Source organism: Pteronotus mesoamericanus, unplaced genomic scaffold, assembly GCF_021234165.1.
Source record: "Pteronotus mesoamericanus isolate MK-2021 breed Mesoamerican mustached bat unplaced genomic scaffold, CSHL_Meso_final contig_246, whole genome shotgun sequence".
NCBI classification, from domain to species: Eukaryota; Metazoa; Chordata; class Mammalia; order Chiroptera; family Mormoopidae; genus Pteronotus; species Pteronotus mesoamericanus.
This window is the reverse complement of record NW_026555104.1, coordinates 13,459,447-13,480,834: the sequence shown is the minus strand read 5'-3', so window position 1 is coordinate 13,480,834 and position 21,388 is coordinate 13,459,447. Positions and strand designations below refer to the sequence as shown.

The window sequence follows — 21,388 nt, the reverse complement described above, 5'->3', positions numbered from 1 at the left end:
AGTAAAAAAAATTAAATCTAGTTTAAAACAATGTGTATAGATTTCAGTAAGCATTGTTGACAACTGACCAGTCAGCAAACTGAACACAAATTTGGAAGGGCTGTTACTAAAGGGAATGTTCTTTCTAGAGATTCTGAGTCAGGGTTAGTTTGTGCTTCAGTGGGTTTCTCCTTACCTTTGTCGAATCCTACCTTTCTCACTTTCTTCTTTGGCATAATTGCTTTATTTAGCTGCTATTCTGCTGACCTTTTTTCTACTTTAAAACTACATGTTACATGGTGGGTGGGGTTGGATGGAGTCATTACTTACTAGCTTTAGTTTGGGCATTGATCATGGATTGTAAAGCTTTAAAGAACTTCTTAGGGTGAATTGCTAGAGCAGAGCCAGATGAAAGTGCAGATATGGGTATTCACAAAGTCCACCCAAGAATTACGACTTATCAGTTGGCCTCTTTTTCAGTGCTGATTCCTCAAGATTTGTTTGATGGCTCAAATCTTTACATTCTGGAAGCTTCTCAGGAGTCCAAGAGTCCCTTTCTACCCTGGGTACCTCTCTGCCATATTTATCTCAAAATTTTGGGGGTGTTGGCATTGTTTGCAAATTCTAACACACTATTTAAAAAATTCTTCAGGAAGCCGTAAAATGGAAAATTGATTTAATCTGTTAATACGGAAGCTGAGCACTTCTCTTGCCCCTCTGCTTCCCATATCAAGGGAGATTTCTCTGAATCAGGATGTCTGCAGGCATTATCTCTCATTAACTTTTACTTTAAGCTCTAAGTGCCCCTGAAACTTCATACCAGCAAAGGCGGGTTTCAAGCTGTTTGTCTGAATCAGCTGCCAAATCTCTGCCTGCTCTATCAGAAGGCATGTAGCTGAATTAATTTTTTCTCGCTGTTGCAGCAAAAGCTTCCTTCTGAGTTTGCTAATGGGCAAGCTCCTTCCCTTTTCTTCTGCTCCACAACCTTAAGTAACTTCTGATACAAGACACCCCAGGTCTCCTGATGGAATTTCATAGGGACTTACCTGCCTGATGTAATTAAGAAGCTGGCATTCTTGTTTACCCTTCTCCCAAATGTTGGGAAATAGGCAAGCTTCCCAAAACTTTTGGCAGGCAATGTGGAAGCAACTCTGTCCTACAAGATCTACTTGTAACTTTTTCACATGAGATGCTGGAATGGCAGGCGCTCTTCTGCTAGGGCTCATTCCTGAGGGACTCTGCTAGTGCCAGCATACCATTTTGTTGACAGCAGTTCAGCATGCCCAAGAGGGGTCATGGTTTTTTATTTTTATTTTTAAAAAAATATTTAAAGATTTTATTTATTTATTTTTAGAAAGAGGGGAAGGGAGGGAGAAAGAGAGGGAGAGAAACGTCAATGTGAAAGAGAAGCATCAATTGGTTGCCTCTCATACGCACCTCAGCTAGGGATTGAAACTGCAGCCCAGGCATGTGCCCTGACCGGGAGTCAAACCCATGACCTTTTGCTTTGTCAGACAACACTCAACCAACTGAGCCACACCAGGTAAGGAGGAACATGTTTTTCAATAATGCTGGAATGAGGCAGGAAGTTCTGAATGACAAAAATACCAACCCAGAGACACAGCTAAGGTGGAAATGGCCAGAATGTATCTTGATTGGTGATTGATCAATGGATCAATTGATTCTGTAGGAAATCTGTAGGAATACCATCTCTAAATTGCATGGGTATTTAATGGAAAAAGTTAAGCACTCATTTAATAGTGCTTTCATTTGTCTCTGTAGAGAGTAGAAATGATTTGCTCTCAGTCTTGCCAAGATGTATTGATAGAGCCCCCAGGACATTTCTTGACTTTAGAGCACCTTATAAAGGTGGATGGAAAGCCAAGCTGTCATCTAGAGAAGGCTTAACACTTCTGTAGATTATTTTTTCACCTTCAGAAGGTAGCAGTTGTGTTGTAATGCTATAAAGAGCTGTGGAATCGACCAAATCAAGAATCTGAATTCTGCTCTGGCCAGTGTGGCTCAGTGGGTGGAGCCCCAGCCTGCGAATTGAAAGGTTGCGGGTGTGATACCTGATCAGGGCAAGTGCCTGGGTTGCAGCCCAGGTCTCCAGTCAGGGTCACGTGACAGGCGACCGATTGATGTTTCTCAGATCAGCATTTCTCTCCTTTTCTCCCTTCCTTCCCCTTGCTCTAAAAAATCAATAAAATCTTTCTTAAAAAAAGAATCTGAATTCCGCACTCAGTCATTTATCATCTCTGTGACCTTGATGAAGAAAGTTAACTTATCCTCTCTGAGGCTTAGTTTCCTTATCTCTAAAATGGAGAACGTCTCTGCCAGTTTGAGTTTCAGATTAGTTAACATATGCAAAACACCTTGCTCAGGGCCTTGGTATGTATTAGGCACTCAGGAGATATCTAGTTTTCTTTATCAGATTAGCCTCTAAGTTATGAACCCTTAAAATCTGAAATGAGAGAAAGAACTTACGGGCATGGGCAGCAGTGCACTGCTGGCAGGATGGGGGTGGCGGTGGAAGAATGTGTGAAGGGGATAAATGATGATGGAAAAAATAAAGGAAAAAAATTCAAACAATGAGTCAGACTAGCCTTTCATTCCTCAATTCCTCAGGCTACACATGTTTAAACATACAATTTGGTGAATTTTGACATATATGTGTATACATTTGTGAAACCATCATCACCATCAAGATAGTAAACATGTCCTTCATCACTAAAAGTTTCCTTGTTCCCCTTTGTAATCCACTCTGCCTTAACCCTCCCAATCTCCAGGCAACCGCTGATCTGCTTTCTAGCTCTGTAAATTGGTTTGAATTTTCTAGAATTTGATAGTATATTTGTGTTCTCACCCACTACCTATCTTCTGTACTCTGCATAACAATTTTAACATTCATTCATGTTGTTGATTGATTCAACAGGTGGTTTCTTTTTGTTGCTGAGTAGTCTTCCATTGTATGGATATACCACTATTGGTTTATTCATTCTCCTGTTCATGGACATTTGGGTTTTTTCCAGTTTTTGGCTGTTATGAATAAAACTTCTGTGAACATTCAAGTGTAAGTCTTTGTGTGGATATATGCTTTCATTTCTCTTGGGTAAATACATAGGAGTGGTATAGCTGAGTCATTTGGTAAATATGTGTTTCAACTGTTTAAGAAACTTCCCAACTGTTTTCCACAGTGTTCATGTCATCTGTATATGAGAGTTCCCATTACTTCACATCCTCACCAACACGTTATTCTGTCTTTTTGATTATGGCCATCCTAGTGGGTATGGAGTTATATTTGTGACTTTGATTTCCCTAATGATTAATAATGTTGAGCTTCTTATCTAAGTGCATGTTGAGTATTTACTTATTTGCCATCCATATATCTTTGCTCATTTAAAAAAAATCTTATTAGGCTGAAAGAGTTCTTTACATATTCTAGGTATGAGTCCCTTGTCAAATGTATGTTGTACAACTATTTTCTCAGTTAGAAAATTTTCTCTGGGTTTTCTTTTTATTTTTGTCTGTCTTAAAGAACAAGAGCAAGTGTTTTTTATTTTAATGAAGTTAATTTTTTTTAAAAAGTTTGATCTTTACAGATTTATTGGCAAAGGGACAATTTAACATGGTATTGTAGCTGGTGCTGCCAATTTTTAAAAATTTCTTAATATCCATCTGATTAATGGTCCAAAGTAATGCAGCACTGAAAATGCATACGCAGTTTCATTTATGAAGAAAACAGTGCTAAGGCTCATGCTTTAAGCAACTTTTTCCCCCCCGTCTGCCCTTGTTAAAGAATGTACATACCATTAGTTTGAGATTTATACCTTTACTTATTTTTTGAGCAGCAAGAACATGTTTAAACAGCTCACTTAGCTTCTGCAATTCATTCTTCTTGTCATCTTTCTTCACTTTCTCATCACCTTCACTTTGTGCTGCTTGACATGGATTTTACTGATCCGATGAGTCATAGCCTTGATGATGAAGTTCCCTTGCTTTACTCCTTGTTCTTTGGACAGAAGTTCTGTCTTCAGTGAACTTTCCCTTTTTTTTCCCCTTTTGGTTGCCCCTGGCAGTTTCTTGCTCAGTCCAGATAAGGAGCCACATGGCTGGGCATCTACAGCAGTTCAAGCAACACAAGATGAGAAAAAGGGGCTTGCAGCTTCTGCATACAGTAATCAGCTAATTGAGAAAATGTCCCCAAAAATGTTTAAGTAGCTTTTTCTTTGTTAAAGAGAAGTGTCTGGAATCCTATGCCAGATCTTTTTGGGTTTTGTTTACTTATTTTAATTTTTTTATTTTGAAATAATTATAGATTTAAGAAGTTGAAAAAAAAATGTACAGGTAAGTCCTGAATACCTTCATCCTTCCTTTCATAACATTAGCATCTTGCATAACTTTAGTGCAACATCAGCACCATGAAATTGACATTGGTACAATACATAGACCTTGTTTAGATTCCACCAGTCTCATATGCACTTGTTTGTGTATGTGTTTCTATGCAACTTTATCACACAGTTAGCTTCATATAGCTGCTGCCACAACCAAGATGTGTAACTGTTGAATCACTACAAAGCTTCCTTGTGCTGTCCCTTTAGAACCATCCATCCCTGCCACTTTTTAGAACCAAATCCTAACCCCTGTTTTCCACCGCTATAATTACATTATTTCAAGAATATTATCTATTGCCCTGGCCAGTATGGTTTGGTTGGAGCATCGTCCAGTAAACCAAAAGGTTGTCGGTTCGGTTCCCGGTCGGGACACATGCAAAAGGCAGCTGATCAATGTTTCTCTTCCTGTTTCTTTCCCTTCCTTCCCCTCTCTCTAAAATTGGTGTGTGTGTCCTTGGGTAAGGATTAAAATAAATAAATAAATAGTTTTATAAACAATATATAATAGGATCATATAGGATGTAATCTTTTGAAATTGGCCTTTTTCACTCAGTACAATTCCCTGACCCTCCACGTGTCATTACTTCTTTCCTTTTAGTGGCTGAGTAGTATTCCATGTTAACAGATGTTCCACAGTTTGTTTAACCATTCACCCACTGAAGGACATTTGGATTGTTTCCAGTTCTAGACTATTATGAATAAAGCTGCTATGAACATTTGTGTACAGGTTTTTTTGTGCAAAAAATAAGTTTTCATTTTTCTGGGATAAATGCCCAGGAGTATAATTGCTGGGTCATACCATAAGTGCAGTTTTAGTTTTAGGAAAACCTGCCAAGCTGTTTTCCAGAGTGGCTGGCTATACCATTTACATTTTCATCATCAGTGTATATGTGATGCAGTTTCTCTGCATCCTCACCAGCTTTTTGATGGTGTTATTATTTTTATTTTAGCCATTCTCGTAAATGTTTAGTGTTATTTCATTGTAGTTAAAATTTTCATTTTCCTCATGGCTAATGATAGTGAGTTTTTTTAATCCTCACTTGAGAATATGTTTTTATTGATTTGGAGAAGGAGAAAGGGAGAGGGAGAGAGGGGAGGAGGAAGGAAAAGAGAAACATCAACATGAGAGAGAAACATTGATCAGTTGCCCACCATCCATACCCCGACTGGGGATGGAACCAGTAACGTAGGTATGTGCCCTGACTAGGAATGAACCTGCAACCTTTTGGTGTGCAGGATGATGCTCCACCAATTGAGCCCCCTGGCCAGGGCAATAGTAAACACTTTTTTCATGTGCTTATATTTCATCTGTATATCCTTTTTGGTGAAATGATTGTTCATATCTTTTGCCAATTTTCTAATTGGATTGTTTGTTTTCTTAATGTTTTGTTTTGAAAGTTTTTATTTATTTAAAGATTTTATTTACTTATTTTTAGAGAGGGGAAAGGAGGGAGAGAGAGAGGGAGAGAAACATCAACATGTGGTTGCATCTCATGCGTCCCCTGCAGGGGACATGGCCCTGCAACCCAGGTCATGTGCCCTACACTAAAAATCAAACCAGTGACCCTTTGGTTCGCAGGCTGATGCTCAATCCACTGAGCCACACCAGCTAGGGATGAAAGTTTTTTTTATATAGTCTAGATAGTAGTCCTTTGTAAGATGTATAGTTTGCAAATATATTTTCCCAGTCTGTAATTCATTTTCAGTTAAGTTTTATATAAGGTGTGAGATGTAAGTCAAAGCTTGTTTTTTTTCTTTTCTTTTCTTTTTTTTTTTTTTTTTTGCCTGTAGATATCTTATTGCTCCAGCACCATTTGTTGACAAGGCTGTCTTTCTTTCTTTGACCTAATTGGGAAGAATGATTCCTCTTACTGTATTCTTCTTTTCAAAATTGTTTTAGTGATTCTAGGTCCTTAGCCTTTTCATATAAACTTTAAGATAAGCTTATCTTTGTCTAAAAAAACTTTGCTGAGATTTTGGTAGTAATTGCATTAGACCTCTAAATCTTTGTTGGGAAAACTGACATCTCTACAGTGTTGAGTCTTCCAGTTCATGAACATGGTAAGTCTCTTCAGTTATTTAGGTCTTCTTTGATTTCCTTTATCAGCATTTTGTGATTTTCAGCATAGAGATCTTATACATACTTTGTTAGGTTTATACCAAAGTATTTCATTTCATTAGCATTATTGTAAATGGTATGTGTTTTAAATTTTGCTTTCCACTTAGTTGGTATTAGAGCTTTTTGTGCAGAATTATGATTGGAGTAGTCTAAGGTTTTCATGTTCATAGCAAAGAAGGATGGAGCAGTTGGAATTTGAAGCTTGAATTGCAGGCATTTGAAAACCAGGTATGGAAATTGGGTATAGAAGCAGACAGGCTTGAATTCAAATCCCAGCTCTGATACTTCCTGGCTCTATGACCTTGGGCAAGTCATTTAACTTCTTTCAGCCTGTTCTCAACTGTCAGAAAGGGAGAGTAATACCCCTTTGCAAATCTTTTGCAAAGCTTTGAGATAATAAGTAAATAAGTAAGTGAATGAATGAATGAATGAATGAATGGCTTTGCACCTAACACAGATCTCAATATACCTTAAGTTATTATTTCTGGCCACAGTGGAATCGTGTCGTTTATGGTTAGGATTCACAAATGAGAGAGGCAAGAATACCTCCTGTTATGAACAATAGACGTTTCTTGAACCCCTTCCTCGTGCTAATTTTCAAGGACGTGAAATCTTGACATAGCTATTTTCCTCAAGGGGCTTATAATTTTGTTGGGAAACATGTTACATGTATAAAAATTCCAGGACAAGGTATCACTTGTTAAGTTCCAAATGCATGGGGCAGACAGTGGGTACATCAAAGAACTTTCTCTTCCTGGGTTTTGTTTGGCCTTTTGGACCTTGTGCAGTGAGGTGGCTTCTGGATGTTGTTGATGAGAGAATGTGTGGGGGTAGGAGGGGGTGTGTACAGATTTAGGGGAAGGGAGTCATGTGGGAATATGTAATTAATTTTTATACTTTCCCCAGTAAACCATCGACCCTTTTTATGATGTCATGAGGGATTCCTTAATTTTGCAGCTGCTTCCTGATTACGTCAGAGAGGAGCCTCTCACCCCACAGCCTGGAGCTGCACTCATACAAGAATTGGAAACAAATGAAGTGCTGAATATCTAATGGCTTCCACAGGGAGAGCCAGTTCAGACTTCCCAGGCCTCCTTATGCAAGGTCTTCCTCAAGTATTTCTGACCCCCTGAAGTGTCTTTGTTCTGGAAGGACAGGACTGGCCCTGAGCCAAGTGGGCAGGAGCCCTGGGACTCCTTGATGCATACCTCCCTCCCTCCAGGTGTTCTGCAATCCCAAATTTCTTCCTCTTTCCTGGACCTTGTTGGTGGGTGTTACCCTTCATTGAGGTCTCAGGATCCTCTGCAACCTGCGGAGAGATGATCAGCGGGAGAGTTTTTGACCTGTTCCAGTTCATCCCTCCCCTCCCCTACGTCATCTCCATCTTCTCTTGATTTCCTTTCTGCAGCATTTCTGACATCTGTGCACTCCTTCACACTCCATCTTCCGCCTTTCTTATAAGAAAGATGTTACATTTATTTGGCATTATAAAGTTTATGTATAAAGTTTATGAAGTACTGTACATATTTTCTCTAAATTCAAACAAATCCATGCCCCGTTAGTTTCTTAACTGGTCTCCCTCCCTGTTACCTTTTTCTAGCTACCCTGATCTGTCCTAAATGCTTTAACTAGATCACTCTTCATGAAATACTCATCTCTGCTTCGTTCAGAAACCTTGAGTTAAAGTACCTTCTTCACTGTCTGTTGAGTCAAGCCATCGTGCTGCAGGTCCTGTGCTTTGTGGTCCCGTTACACAGCAGGCTGAGTACAGTGCTTGCTGTCTGGGAACATGCCTGGTGTGTCCCTGCCTACATGCCTCCTTAGTACATGCAGTCCCTCCTTCATCCTGCCAGTCCCATCTTTGTTTATCTTTTGCAGCCCTGCTCAGAAGCGCTCTCTTCCATGAACCCTCTGATATACACTAGCTGGAAATGATTTCCTTTCCTTCTGGTAACAGAAAACATCTCGCTTCCATCTTCCTTATGGTGTGTAATACATTGTTTTGAATTATAGTTACTTGGATATCTGTGTATTCTTTCTGTTTTATTCATTAGATTATCATCTTCTCATGGATAGGATCCTGTTTTCCTTTGTATCCTCCAAGATTGGGCACCCAAATAAATGGTTTTGGAAATAATAGGAGAGGTCACCTTGTTAGGAGGTTGGCATTTCCTTTGCCCCCACATCTAACCACTAAAAGAAGTTAAAATTTTACAGTCCTAGAAAATCCAAAAGGAGTAACAGGTCTGACAGTAAGGCTGTTAGGGAGGAAATATCTTTCACATTCTTCTGTCTTGTCTCAGCTGTACTCTGTTTGGGGATACGTCATAGCTTGCCTTCCACCCAGTCAGCCTTACTGTGTTCTACCATTGTGCATGAATAATGTTCTTAGGTGTATTGGCGCTTGATTTTTCTGACTCACTTATTCTGTTCCTCAGGGAATGAAATTAAGCCTCGATGGCATGGACATCTCTGCTTTTGCTCTGAGATTTTGTCTGGTTCCCGTACAATGACTGCCTCCTCCTCCTCCTCTTCAGCCAGCAACTGCCACAGAGAACTCTGTGGCTCAGATAGCAGCAGTCGAAAGATGTTCTCACTGCCCACTTCCTGTATATAAGGAGGTTTCGGTGGGCTGCTCAGGAACTGTGCCAGCTCTGTGTCTGACTGGTGACTGACTCATGAGAAAAGCAGCCTTATGTCTGAAAGATAAGAGCCAACAAATCACCTCCAGGTGGTATTAGTTTGGAGGTGACTGACCATTCATTTCCTTTCTTTGGGAAGAGCTGGTGGGGAGGAGCTCTGTGAATAACTGGTCTTGCCTGCATTCTTCTCCAAGTGTTAGTGGAGCAACCAAGTAAATAGTTGGTTCTCTCTGCCAGACTGGCTAGTGGAACCCAATGCCCTCTGAATCCCTTCCGCTGCTGTCAGGGTATCAGACTTATGTGTCATCCATCCTGTGTCTTCTCTTCATTACTCTTCTCCTCTTGCCAGGAAGCTGGCTGGGTGCACCAGGGGGACTTGGCTTGTTCTGTTGCTGCCAGATTTTTTTTTTTTTTTTTCCGGACCCGCCAGACCTCATTCCTACTGATACTGGCTTCCTCCAAATCTTTCCCTGACCCAGGAGTTGGTCAGAAGTGATGGTTCTAAACAACTGTCCCTTTGCTGGGCTTAAAGGGTCCAAGCAGGTGGGCCTGCCTCTCTTCCCCTCCTCTTCCTTCTCCACCCCTTGTGCCTCACTCCCGTTTCCTGCAGGAGGATGCTTTGCCATCCTGGAGCCGTCAAGCACAGCTTTGCTTTGGCAGCACCGTCACACACACACTGGTTGGAGAGGGGACGTGTTTATCACTTTTCCTGGAGATTATCTGTTTAAGCACTTCTCTGACAGTTACAATAACAAGGGCAGTGTGTTGTGTTTCCCAGCAGAAGGACACTTGCTGTTGAAAGATGTATAGCACTAATTAGAAATACATAACATCCGGCCACATGGCAGCCTTCTCCCGGTCGCTCCATTTCCTGATTTCATACAACTTTGACGACAGTTGGTTTATGTTTTCCATGAATATTCAGAAAAATGAGAAAGGCTCCCTGTCACATTGGAGCGAGAGGAATAATCTGCCTAAGCAGGTATTTGGCCACAGGAGGAGTGGGAGCACTGGTCACCTGCCCATCTGAGAGCATGTGGGAAGTGGCAAAACTAAGTTCAGACCTCAGGTGACTTTCTTGGTAAGAAATATTTTCATCTGACTTCCTTAGCCAAAACCGTTCGCTTAAATCCTGAGCAAGCCTACTTTTGGAAAGAAGGGGAAAGGCTGTTTCACAATGTTAATGAGTTCTTCAGCTCATGTCATGCTCTTGCTACCTGACACAAAGCCAGAGGAACCCAAGCAAATACCAAGGCAAACAATGCTTTTTCCTTCCCCGCCCCACATCATTTGTTGGCCTAGCCCAGCCCAACTGTAGAGATATATTGGGCATTTGTTAGACTGGGGCCAGTTTCCCAGGTCTGCCCCCAAAGTGGGTGGACTCTGGGAATCTAGATGCTGTTTTCCTACCCATTTGTGTGAGTGAGTACTTTTCAAGGAGCAGCATCACATGGCTTCTAGGCCACAGAGGCCCCGGTGAGGTGAAGAGCACCTCTTGAAGATACCATAGCACTTGCTGTATTTCTCACTGGAGGTGCAGGGTTCAAGTTGCCTTGGTTCCTTGGGTAAATAATTTTTATTCCACCACCTGACTGAAGTATCCCGTGGTTGTAGGGACCCTGTTTCGTTTGTAGCCACGCTCTCCACAATACTCAGCACAGAGTCGAGCACATTCTGGTTGCGCAGTATGTGCTTGTGGTACCATTGGATTATGGAGATGGTCAGGCCCTACAGAGAGGACTCTGTATGAGGCGGTCTGTCAGAAGACTGACTGAAACCCAGGCATTCTGACCCCCAGATAGCTGTGTTATTAACACTTGCTTGATCAGAGCAGAAAAGCTTAGTGGTTTTTACCTCCACATCCCTCAGAGCAGACACCCAGCAGGGGTGCTGTCAGGCCCTGTCCTGGGAAGGTGGGAGGCGGGGAAAGGTTTGAGATGATACATCCATGGTCATGAAGCTGCCTTTCAGCAGCTGCTCTGAGAGGTAGCTGAGCCCTTCCAGACCTCTACAGCAGAGAGGCTCCCCTTGTTGCTCCCCGACCTGGTACCCAGACCTTGTTACGGGAGGCTTAAGAATGAGCCATCCTGGGCTCTCCAGAGGATGCAGGTATCATTGCTCTTAAGCAGTTCAGTCTCTCCCTTGAGCCCTACCCCCCACTTTGAATTCTGAGAAATAGACTAGCTTGAGCTTGCCATTGTTATAGAGGTGGAATGGGCTTGGTGAAAGTCATTTCCCTGTCCCATCTTACTCATCTAGGCTCATGAGAGTGTCTTATTGTAGCCTTGGGCTTCTCAAAATACTAGTTTCTTGGAGCCAAGACCCCTCCACCCCATCCCTTCTAAGGGCCATCTGCGTGCAGGTAACTTCTTCCTAAATGCCCATCTGAGGAGGGGGCACTAATGTGTACTCTGTGTGTCACCCACCATGATATGGTCTTCACTTGCCCTGTCCTAGTTTCCTCTGGCCTTACTCCTCTATTCCAGGTTTCGTTGCTAATTAGAGGCAGGCTGCTGGCAGTGCTTGGCAGGAGCCTGAGCCGAGTGGGGATGGTATGTCTAGACAGTGCTGCCTCCTTACCAAAGGGGTGGAGGGGAAATGCTGGCAGCTTTTCTTGAGAGGTTTCTACATCTTCTCCTTCCCTACTTTCCATGCCCTTTCCTCTTGGTTCTTAGATACTTGTTTTCTGTCTCTTAACAGGTTTAGGACCTTACCAGTGATGATCTATTCTAATCACATGGATTGTTACCACTTCCTTACTGCCTGCTACAGTAGAGTTGGAAAGTTAGAGGGTGATATTTGGAACCAGTGGGCATATGGTAGGATGGTGGGAAAGCCACAATAGAAGAATTGCTACACTGATGCTATTCATATGGTGGGACCTTCTGAGCAGCAGTCTGTCCTCACTCTCATGGTTTCTGAAAGTGGTTTGGAGCTGGCTTTGTACACTCCAGTCATGTTTGCTCCTGTGGCAAAAACAGGATAACTGGAGTAAAGACTTCATTTAGGCCTCATTTGACAAGACTAGTGTCAATTAGGAGAGTGGGGAGGGGGCTCCCACTTGGTTATAGAGGTTAAAATGCAGGCAGGGACTGAGATCAAACATGTGGCTAATTATCCTTTTAACACTTGGAGACTCTGAGCAGTTCTCCTGCATTACAGAGGGAATTAACAGATTAACTGCTGCCAGAGGGAGTTAGCCTGGCCCCTGATTTCATCTCCTGTGTGTATTGGGTGTCTCTTCCTCTGAGGCTGCAGATTGGATTGCTGCCTTCTGTTTGTCACCGATTCCTCTCAAGTCTGGATAAAGTGGCTATCAGGGAGGGCCACTCACAAGGAGTATGTGCAGGCAGCAGTTTGGGGTTTAAGTGTGGCTTACGCCAAATAATAGCTCTGGCCACCACCAAGGTGGCTTCTTTCACTGAGCTGTAGCCAGAAGGAGGTGAAGGGGGAAAGGGTGCTAGTCTTGGGAGCCAGATTGACTTTTTAGCCCTAGGGGAAAGGACTTGTGGAAATAAACACTAATACAGATTAAGTGCTTATTGTGTGCCATGCACTGTCCTATATAAAAGCAACTCATTCATTGAAACTAGGTTATTTGTAAGAGTCATGTATTCTCTTAAGAGGAAGAACATAGAGGAGGTAAGGATGGGACCAAAGGTGGTGATTCAGGAAGATAACTTTTAAATTTGTATTTTTATGATTTTAATTGCTGATTTTACTCCTGCTACGCACACATTAGAGAGACTGCGTTAATTAATTAAATATGAGTTTTTGTAACTCTGGCCTCACACCAGTAGCCAACTAATTAAAGGCAGAGAGCCTTCAGCTCCAACTCAGACTGCCCACCCTGGGGTAACTGGTGCTGGGGAAGTGATGTGATACAGAATTTATACAGTTTTGATCCCTATAATAACCTTTCACGTGCTTACCCATTCACTAGGCATCGTGGTAGGTGCTCCATGTGCATTATTTTATTTAGTCTTCCAACTCCCCTTTGACAGAGGGAATATTACTACCCCCAGTCTTAGGTGAGGAAAAAGAGCTTGGTGATGTGACCAGGGATTGTGCACCTAGTGAGGTAAGGAAGAGGAGCCCTTGGTCCTCCATGTACTGATGGAGTTTCATTTACCTCTCCTCAGACTGCTTCTCGGAGGAATGTCGCTCTGTGATCCAGGAGCAAGCTGCAGCCCTGGGCTTGGCTATGTTTTCTCTCTTGGTGAGACGCTGCACCCACTTACTTAAGGAGTCTGCCAAAGGTAAGCAGATGAGGGACCCCCTGACTGGTTGGCTTTCCAGCTGCTTGGGCCCTGTCACAATAAACTCAGAATATCACACTGCTTTCTCAGTGTCCTCGTCCTCTACTGTATCCTTTTACTTCCCAACACCTCCTCTTCCTTTTGCCCACCTAACTAGTCTTACTTCCTTTTCTAGCCTGTTTACCTTTGTGGCCCTCTTTCTTCCTTGTGAAACTATTCCCTCCCCCTTTTCTCCTCTAGTAGTTAGGATTTTTCACTGTACCTATGAGCTGCTGTGAATTCCTGCCACTTGAAAAAAACAAACAAACAGAAAAGTGAATTTCCCTTTTTGTTCATAATTATGTTTTGGTTTTCCCCCTTTGTCTATAGGTTTTTCTTTGTCTGGTGCCTGGTGGGTGTTATAGTACCTGTGAACCAGCCATCTTGGGAGGCTCACTGGACTAGAGCAGGGACTATTTTTAGCCCTTGGGTTGAGCAGTGTCCTGTATCCTTGAAGGCTGCCCTGAGAATTCCAGTCCTGATTACTGAGCCATGTAAGGCAGGGCCGAAGGTTGTACCTTTCTTTCAGCTCCTGGGTCAGTATTTGTGAACAGGTGGGCCCCTCTGTCATCCTCCTGCGGTCATCACCTTTGTGAAGGCCTCCAGCCTCTGGGGCTGCTTTTTATTTTGAAGGGAGGATCAGGGTAACTCTTAATCTAGAAGTAATTTAAAAGTTATAGAAAAGTTGCAAGAATCATGCAAAGAACTCTTATATACACGTCACCCAGATTCTTCAGTTGCTAACATTTGACCCTATTTGCTGTAAATTCTCTCTCTTTCCATAGACATATATCTACTTATGCTTATTATTTTTCTTCTGAACCATTTGATTATAAGTTGCAGACATGGTAGCCCTTTACCCCCAAATACTTGATTGTGTACTTCCTAATAACAAGAACATTCTCTTACATGACAGTACCATTATCAAAATCAGGAAACCAACACTGATACAGTACTATTATTGAATCTACAGACCTTATTCAGTTTGTACCAATTGTTCTAAAAATATGTTTTTTTCTGGTCCAGGATCCACTCCAGCATCACAGTTTGCATTTAGATGTCATGTCTCTTTAGTCTCCTTCAAGCTGGAATGGTTTCTCGATCTTTCTTTGTGCTTTATGACGTTGACATTTTTAAGTGTACAGGCCATTTTGTAGAATGTCCCACAATTTGAGTTTCTCTGATATTTCCTCATGATCAAATTCAGGTTACACATTTTTGGCAGGAACTCTGATGCCATCTCAGGACTGTGCTGAAGGAAACCTAAAACGGGGGACCAGAGACTGGAATAGCAACTTCAGCCGGGCCACAGGTGGAACAGAAACAGCTCTCTGCAGGGGCAGACCCAGTGCACTGGCTCTCTCTTTGTCCTGCCTTTCAGAATCCTTTTAGGTGCTGGCACTTGTTCTTCACTTCTGGGCCCAGCTTTCCTGTGGACTTGGTCTCCCTTACCTAAGAGCTTGCTGCCGTCCCAGTGCCCCAGGCCTCACTTGGGGGCCTCAGCAGACATAGGCCTAGTTCTCACCCTTTGCCTCTGCAGCTCAGCCGTCCTCTCCTGAGGATGAGGATGACCAAGATGACATCAAGGTGTCTTCCTTCGTCCCGGACCTGAAGGAACTGCTCCCCAGTGTGAAGGTCTGGTCAGACTGGATGCTCGGCTACCCAGACACCTGGAATCCTCCGCCCACATCCCTGGATCTGCCCTCACAGTGAGTCAGCCTGTTCATTCCTTCAGCACTGTTGGCCTTGGCCCTCCTGTGTTCCCAGTTCTCTTCTCTGTCTCCTTCATCCCGCAGCCTCTTGTTTCTCTTTTCCCTCCCTCATTTAACTTTGGTTTTACTCTTCCTTAAACGCCATCCTCATCTCCTGATGTTTTAGGTTATTTTTGCCTATACTGCCGGCTTTTCCTCCTCCTCCCTGTCTCTTTTTCTCTGACTCCATAGCTTGTCCTGTTTTGTTCCTTTTCCTTGCTTTTACTCTCTCATTCACTTCATATTGTTCATGCTCACTGTTTCTGCAGCTACCTCTTGAGTGTCAGTGTGCATGTGAGACACTTTGTCTCTTTCTTTCCTTTTTAGTTTATCTCTGTGCGTCTTTTAGTGTCTCTCTCCCTGCTTCTTGTGCTGTCTTGTGCACACTTTCTCCTTGCCTTCCTCTCATGACATGTGTATGGGGAAGGGTGAATGCATGCACCCCATTATTCCATTATCTTCTTTCCATGTGTCTAATCAACATACCCCACTTCTATCTCCTGTCTCTGTATTTCAGTGCGTCTACCAGAGCATTTGTTGATGTGGCTGTGTTGGTCAGGGAAGTATATATTTATGCCTGAATGTGTCTGTGTAGATCTGTTTGTGTGTTTGTATGACATTTTCTTTCTTTTTAAAAATCGTGGAGATACAGATATATAGATAGGTGTATATGTATATATACACACATATATACATATGCACATATGTATATATGTATGTGTGTGTGTATATATATGCATATGTATATATGTGTGTATATATATCTCACAACAAACTTAAAAATATATGTAACAAAATTTGCCATCTTAACCACTGAAACATTTTTTTAAATTGATTTTGAGGGGGTGAGAAAGAGAAAGACACATTTGTTTTTCCACTTTATTTATGCATTCATTGGTTGATTCCTTTTTTTTTAAATTTTTTAAAATTAATTAATTTATTTTTTCAAATACATTTGTCTCTGCCTACCTCATTGGTTGATTCTTGTATGTGCCCTGACCAGGGATCAAATCTGCAACCTTGGTGTATTGGGATGATGTTCTAACCAACTAAGCTACCTGGCCAAGGCCTGATCTTAACCATTCTTATGTGTGATTCAGAGGTATTTTACATTCACATTGATGTGCAACTGCATAGGGCTGTTTCTCTTGTCTGGATCTCTGTGCGCATCGCATCTCTATGAGTGCCTGTTTGGGTCTGGTTGTCCCTGTGTGTCTGAGTGTCTGTAATTAATTGTGAGGGTCTGTGTGTTACTGTCTCTGGGGATCCGTCTAATGGTCTTTTAGTGTGCCTATCCATGTCTGTCTATGTATGTGTCCTTGTGCTGTGTTCATACCTGTGCCGGTGTCTCTGTCTGTCCTTGGGTGTGTGGGTCTGTTTGTGGGGTTCTTGTGTCCCCAGGGGTCTGTTCCAGTGTGTGTCTGTGTCCATCTATCTGTGTCTGTATCCATGTCTGCCTGTGTGTGTGTGTCTGACTCAGGGTCCATGACAGTCCATGTCTGCTTGGTCCTTCCATGTCTCTCTGTATGACTGTGTCCTGTGGAAGAGTGTATCTGTATAAGTGCCTGAATACCTTTGTCCAAGACCACCTGTACCCATGTTCATGTTTGTCTGTGACTGGGTATCTCTGTTGATGGGGGGATTTCTGTGTATGTGGGTCTGCCTGTATCTGCCTGCCTCACCTGTGGCTCTTCGTCTGCCTCACTTATGCTTGTTTGCCTCTGCCTCTCCCTCCTGCCTGTTTCTGTCTGTCTTGGCTTGTCCCTTCCTGCTTGCTTCTGTCTCTTTGTTAACCTCTGTTTGTCTCAGCTATTTTTGTGTGTCTGTGTCAGAGGATAGCAAAGTATGGTCCATGCACTAAGAATGGCTTACACTTTTTCATGGTTGAAAAAAATAAAAATAATAATACTTCACAAGTCATTAAAATGATATGAAAGTCAGATTTCAGTGTCCACAAAGTCATATTGGAACACATCCATGCATATTATTGTTTGCACTTTGTCTATGGCTGTTTTCACACTGCACAAGTTGAGTTGATTGTATTGGGTTGGCCAAAAAGTCTGTATGATTTTTTTCTGTAAAATAAATGATACATTTTTCATATTCACCAATAATTTTATTGATTTGGATATTTTGAGTATGTTAGCTATCTCCCGCATCATATAATGTTGATTGTTTTCAGTTAATGTCTTGATTTGATTGCTGTCAACTTCAACTGGTCTAGCTGACTGTGGAGCATAGTCTAGTGAGAAATCTTGAACACGAAACTTCACAAACCACTTTTGACATGCTCAGTAAGTCACAGCACCTTCTCCATACACTGAACAAATCTTGTTTTGCATTTCAGTTGCATTTTACCTTTCTTGAAATAATAAAGCATAATATACCAAAAATGTTGCTTATTTTCTTCCATCTTCAGTATTAAAATGGCTACACAAAAATTCACCAATTTTGGTAAGTTTGGTTTTTTTTTTAATGCACACTGATAGGACAGCTGTCACAATACAATCTAATAAAATTGTTTGGAATGGAGTTAAAGACAACTAAGTGTTACTAGAGCCGTCTTATAGGAAAGAAAACAAACTTTTTGGCCAACCCAGTAGTTGTGACAGAGACCTTTTGGCTTGCAAAGCTTAAAATGTTTCCTCTCTAGTCCATTACAGAAAAAGTGCACCAACTCCTGATCTATTGCCATGTTTCCATGTGTCCCATTTTTTTTTCTTTATTAGTGTCACTGACACATCTGTATTCGTGTTTGCATGATATTCTTTAAATGTATGTGTATGTAGATGCCTATCTCTCTGGTCAGCTGTTGACGGTCCAACTCTCTTCCTCCATCTCCCTTTTTCTTTCTCTTCTGATCACACTCTCTTTTGTGGTTTCTGTCTCTGTCTTTGCCTCTCTCTCTGTTTCTCCTTTCCCTCCTTCCTGCTTCCATCTTTGTGTTGTGGTCTCTGGCAGGAATAGTGCACTCAGAGCTCCTTCTGGCACTGTGTTGGGTATGTATATGTGTATTTGGTAACAAGGATCCTTACCCAGCATCTCATCATTCTCCTCCAGTGCTCCTCTGGGAGGGGAAAAATAGTGTAGGATACAGAGTGGAGACCTAGGCTCCTGCAGACAGTACTTCTAGGGAGTGGGGAGAGGTGCTTCTCTGGGTTAGGGGCCAGCCATGTGAGTCTCTACTCATAGGTGACCCACAGAAGGAATACTTCTGCAGAGACTGCTGACCAGCGGTTATTGATCTTCCTGTGTGGACTGTGTAATCTAACTCTTCCTCCCCTTTCTTTCTTCAAATTTCTTTCTTGTTCTTTACCCCAAGATGTGCCCCTGGACTCTTTGGCCCTCTTTCCCTGTGCCTCCCCAGCTCTAACTCCGTAACTGTGTGAGTGATGCTCACAGCATCAGCAGTTCTCTGCATCCTTCCTGTAAACCCTCCTAGGTTTCCAAAATGCATTCTAGGCTGAGGCCTCGTGAGCCAGGGTTAAGCCCTAAGCTGGGCAGCTGGGGCCACACAAATGAACTGACAGACCTGCTAGCTAGGGGTCAGCCGTTTCCTAATGGTGTTCCCCAGAGAGTTAATATGTACAGCCTCAAACTTTTCAGGCTGTTAATCTATAATGCCAAGTAGGCAATTTGCAATTTTGGAAAGAAAATGACAAAGAAAGGCTCAGCTCTCCAAGTATCTGAAGCCACTGCTTCTGAGCATGTGCAGGAGTCACAGAGTGTTCCTCCCTTACTTACATGGGGTGTGGAGGCAGATTATTTGTCCCTGCAGCCTGGGTCTTCTCTGGGTCACCTCACCTCACAACCACAAGTCCCTTAGATATCATACATTCAGCCCCTGTTTACCCATATCCTGGGCCATTGGGCCTGTTAACTCTCTTCTGCGGCTGTCTCCTTTCATCCCTCCTCCTTCTCTCATTCCCTTTGGCTTTTGTTTGGCTGAGGAAATGGAAAGCTCACACAGGAAGTGCTGGGCCTCATTTGCTTGAGGTGCTGAGTCTGTTTTTTCTTTGGATACTGCAGCAAATGGCCCGTTGCCGGCTTCTGCGAGCTGCTGCCCATCTTTGGGCAAGGGCTCAATCAGCAGCTGGGCACGTGGTCACGAGCTACAGCCATCCCCAGCTGGGCTTTACCTCCTGGGCTACAGAGAGGCAGAGGGAGTTGGGACACTTGACAGATTGCTTAGTCTGTTCAGACTTTTTCATAGGGGGAGCAAATCTGACCAAATAATAATAATTAATTTGCCCAGTAAACAAGTTCCTGTAAGCTCTGGGTTAACACTTACTCTCTTACGAATCCAGTATAGGCTAGAGAAGTCAGTATGGTAGATAATAGAGCCCCCTTTTGCTCTGTCTCTCTCTGCAGGATCAGCACTAGTTGTCTCTAGAATGCAAATTTAAGCATAAAGGAGGGGGCATTGTTGTCCTGGTACCTGACCACAAGGCATGGTGGTTTTAAGGGCTGGTACCACTGTTGGACAGAACAAACCTGGCCTGACCACCACTGAGGGTAGTCCTACCTCATAGCCCTCAGATCTAAGCACTGGAAAAGTGGAATATGAATTTATCTCCTTCCTTTCCAGTTTCTCATATGGCCGCCTAACACTTACTGAGTAAATACTATGGTTGAGAGATTGGCAAGGTATGGTGGTTCTCTGGGCTTCAAAGTTGCTTCTTATGCCTACTGATCTTTCATATTTTAGAACCTTTTCTTTAAGACCACAAGGAATGACATACTCCAGATAGTTCTGTAGATGTCAGGACAGTAATCCTTCTGATACTGTTAAGGTCTTTGTGTGATCTTCATTTTGGAAGATTTAGGAATGCCCTTAAGAGAGTAAGAAGGAAAGGGGTTTCACTTAACACCTCTACTTTGCAAGCTCTCACTGGTCTTGGCCTGCATTTGTTCTCTGCAAAGACAAACCCCTCATTGATAAGGTGGCCAGATAGCCTATGTTTTAGTTTGCTTCTCCTCCAGAAACCCCCACTCCCAAAAAGTCTCCCTGACACATTGATTTACTCTTTCTCCCTGTCTCTATTTTGTTACTGTCTTTCCTTGTACAGTTAGGGAATCATTTTGAAGCATCGTCCACTTTCCTAAGGGTATTCCAAAGCCCATCATTAGTCTCCTTGGTTCTCTCCTCTTGCCCATATTCCTCCTCTTTCTGGTCAAATCTACTTTTCCTAGGCAGTAGCCACTTAGGCACATGTGGAACACTTAGAATAATGATTATAAAACATCACTGACACTGCAGAGTGATAAGGGCAAGATTTCACGGCCTTCCCATACAGCGGCACTTCAGTGTGTGTGCTGGGTCAACATGTCAGTAGGTTGACTCCCATTTGTACCTGTTGTAATAAATGGCTTTATATCCCAGGAGATTTTGGTACAGAGGATTGTAGCAGGGTGTGGAAAGTTGCCTTGGGCCACTGTAAGAGACAGTGTCGAGTGCTTTGGTCTGTTTAGAACAGACCACAGTGTTCAGAGGGGCCATCTACTCAGGGGGGCGGGGAGAGGAGGGGGAGCACAGTTTCTGTGCCAGACCTCTTATTAGAAGGGAAAGGCAGCTACTCCCCACTTTACCAAGTGAGCATGAGTGACGTTGCGAATGTCAGGTAATAGAAAGGAGCAGAGCAACAGGCTTCCACAAGTCTAAGCATAGTGACCTCTTGCATCCCAGGACCTTTGGCAAGGCTAGGGCAGTAGGACAGCCTACCTCATTTCATCTTCTCTGCTGAAGCCAAATCTTCCCTCATCTTGATCTCTAGTTCTCAGTAAGTGAAAGAGTCAGGGGACTTTGAGAACATCCAAACCTAGCCCAGCTGTGGCAGTTGGTTTATTGCTTTCAGCTGGTACTTGAACCCAGGTCCTGGTCTTGGAGGCTTTCCCAGGTTTAATCCCCAGAGCTTTCTCTGCAGCTGTATGACACTGCGCTGACCCCGAATGAGGATAGGAAAATAGAACCAGTGCCAAGCCAGAGTCTCTTTTTCATTTGGAGTCTGGCTGTCTGCCCATGACCAGGGTTACATAATGGGAAACATAGCTGGGGCTCTGGAGAGCCCGCGTTTCACCAGGCTGCCCAGACCTTCGCATTCTGATGCTATATATCTTCCTAATTGTAGTTCGGATGCATTTATCACACTGTTGGATTGGAGTACTATTAAAAAAAAAAAAACTCCAGAAATTCCTGGACTTGCTG

At 42.8% G+C, this 21,388-nt stretch overlaps 1 protein-coding gene across 1 annotated transcript in view; it reads left to right on the top strand.

Annotated features, from left to right (window-relative positions):
• The window catches only part of SMG6 (SMG6 nonsense mediated mRNA decay factor), a 207,411-nt gene that overhangs the window by 80,963 nt on the left and 105,060 nt on the right, over window positions 1-21,388 (top strand). Inside the window, exons 11-12 of the mRNA XM_054573325.1 lie at window positions 13,277-13,393; window positions 14,973-15,141. Coding sequence (XP_054429300.1) covers window positions 13,277-13,393; window positions 14,973-15,141 — 286 coding nt within the window. The remainder of the gene's footprint in view (window positions 1-13,276; window positions 13,394-14,972; window positions 15,142-21,388) is intronic.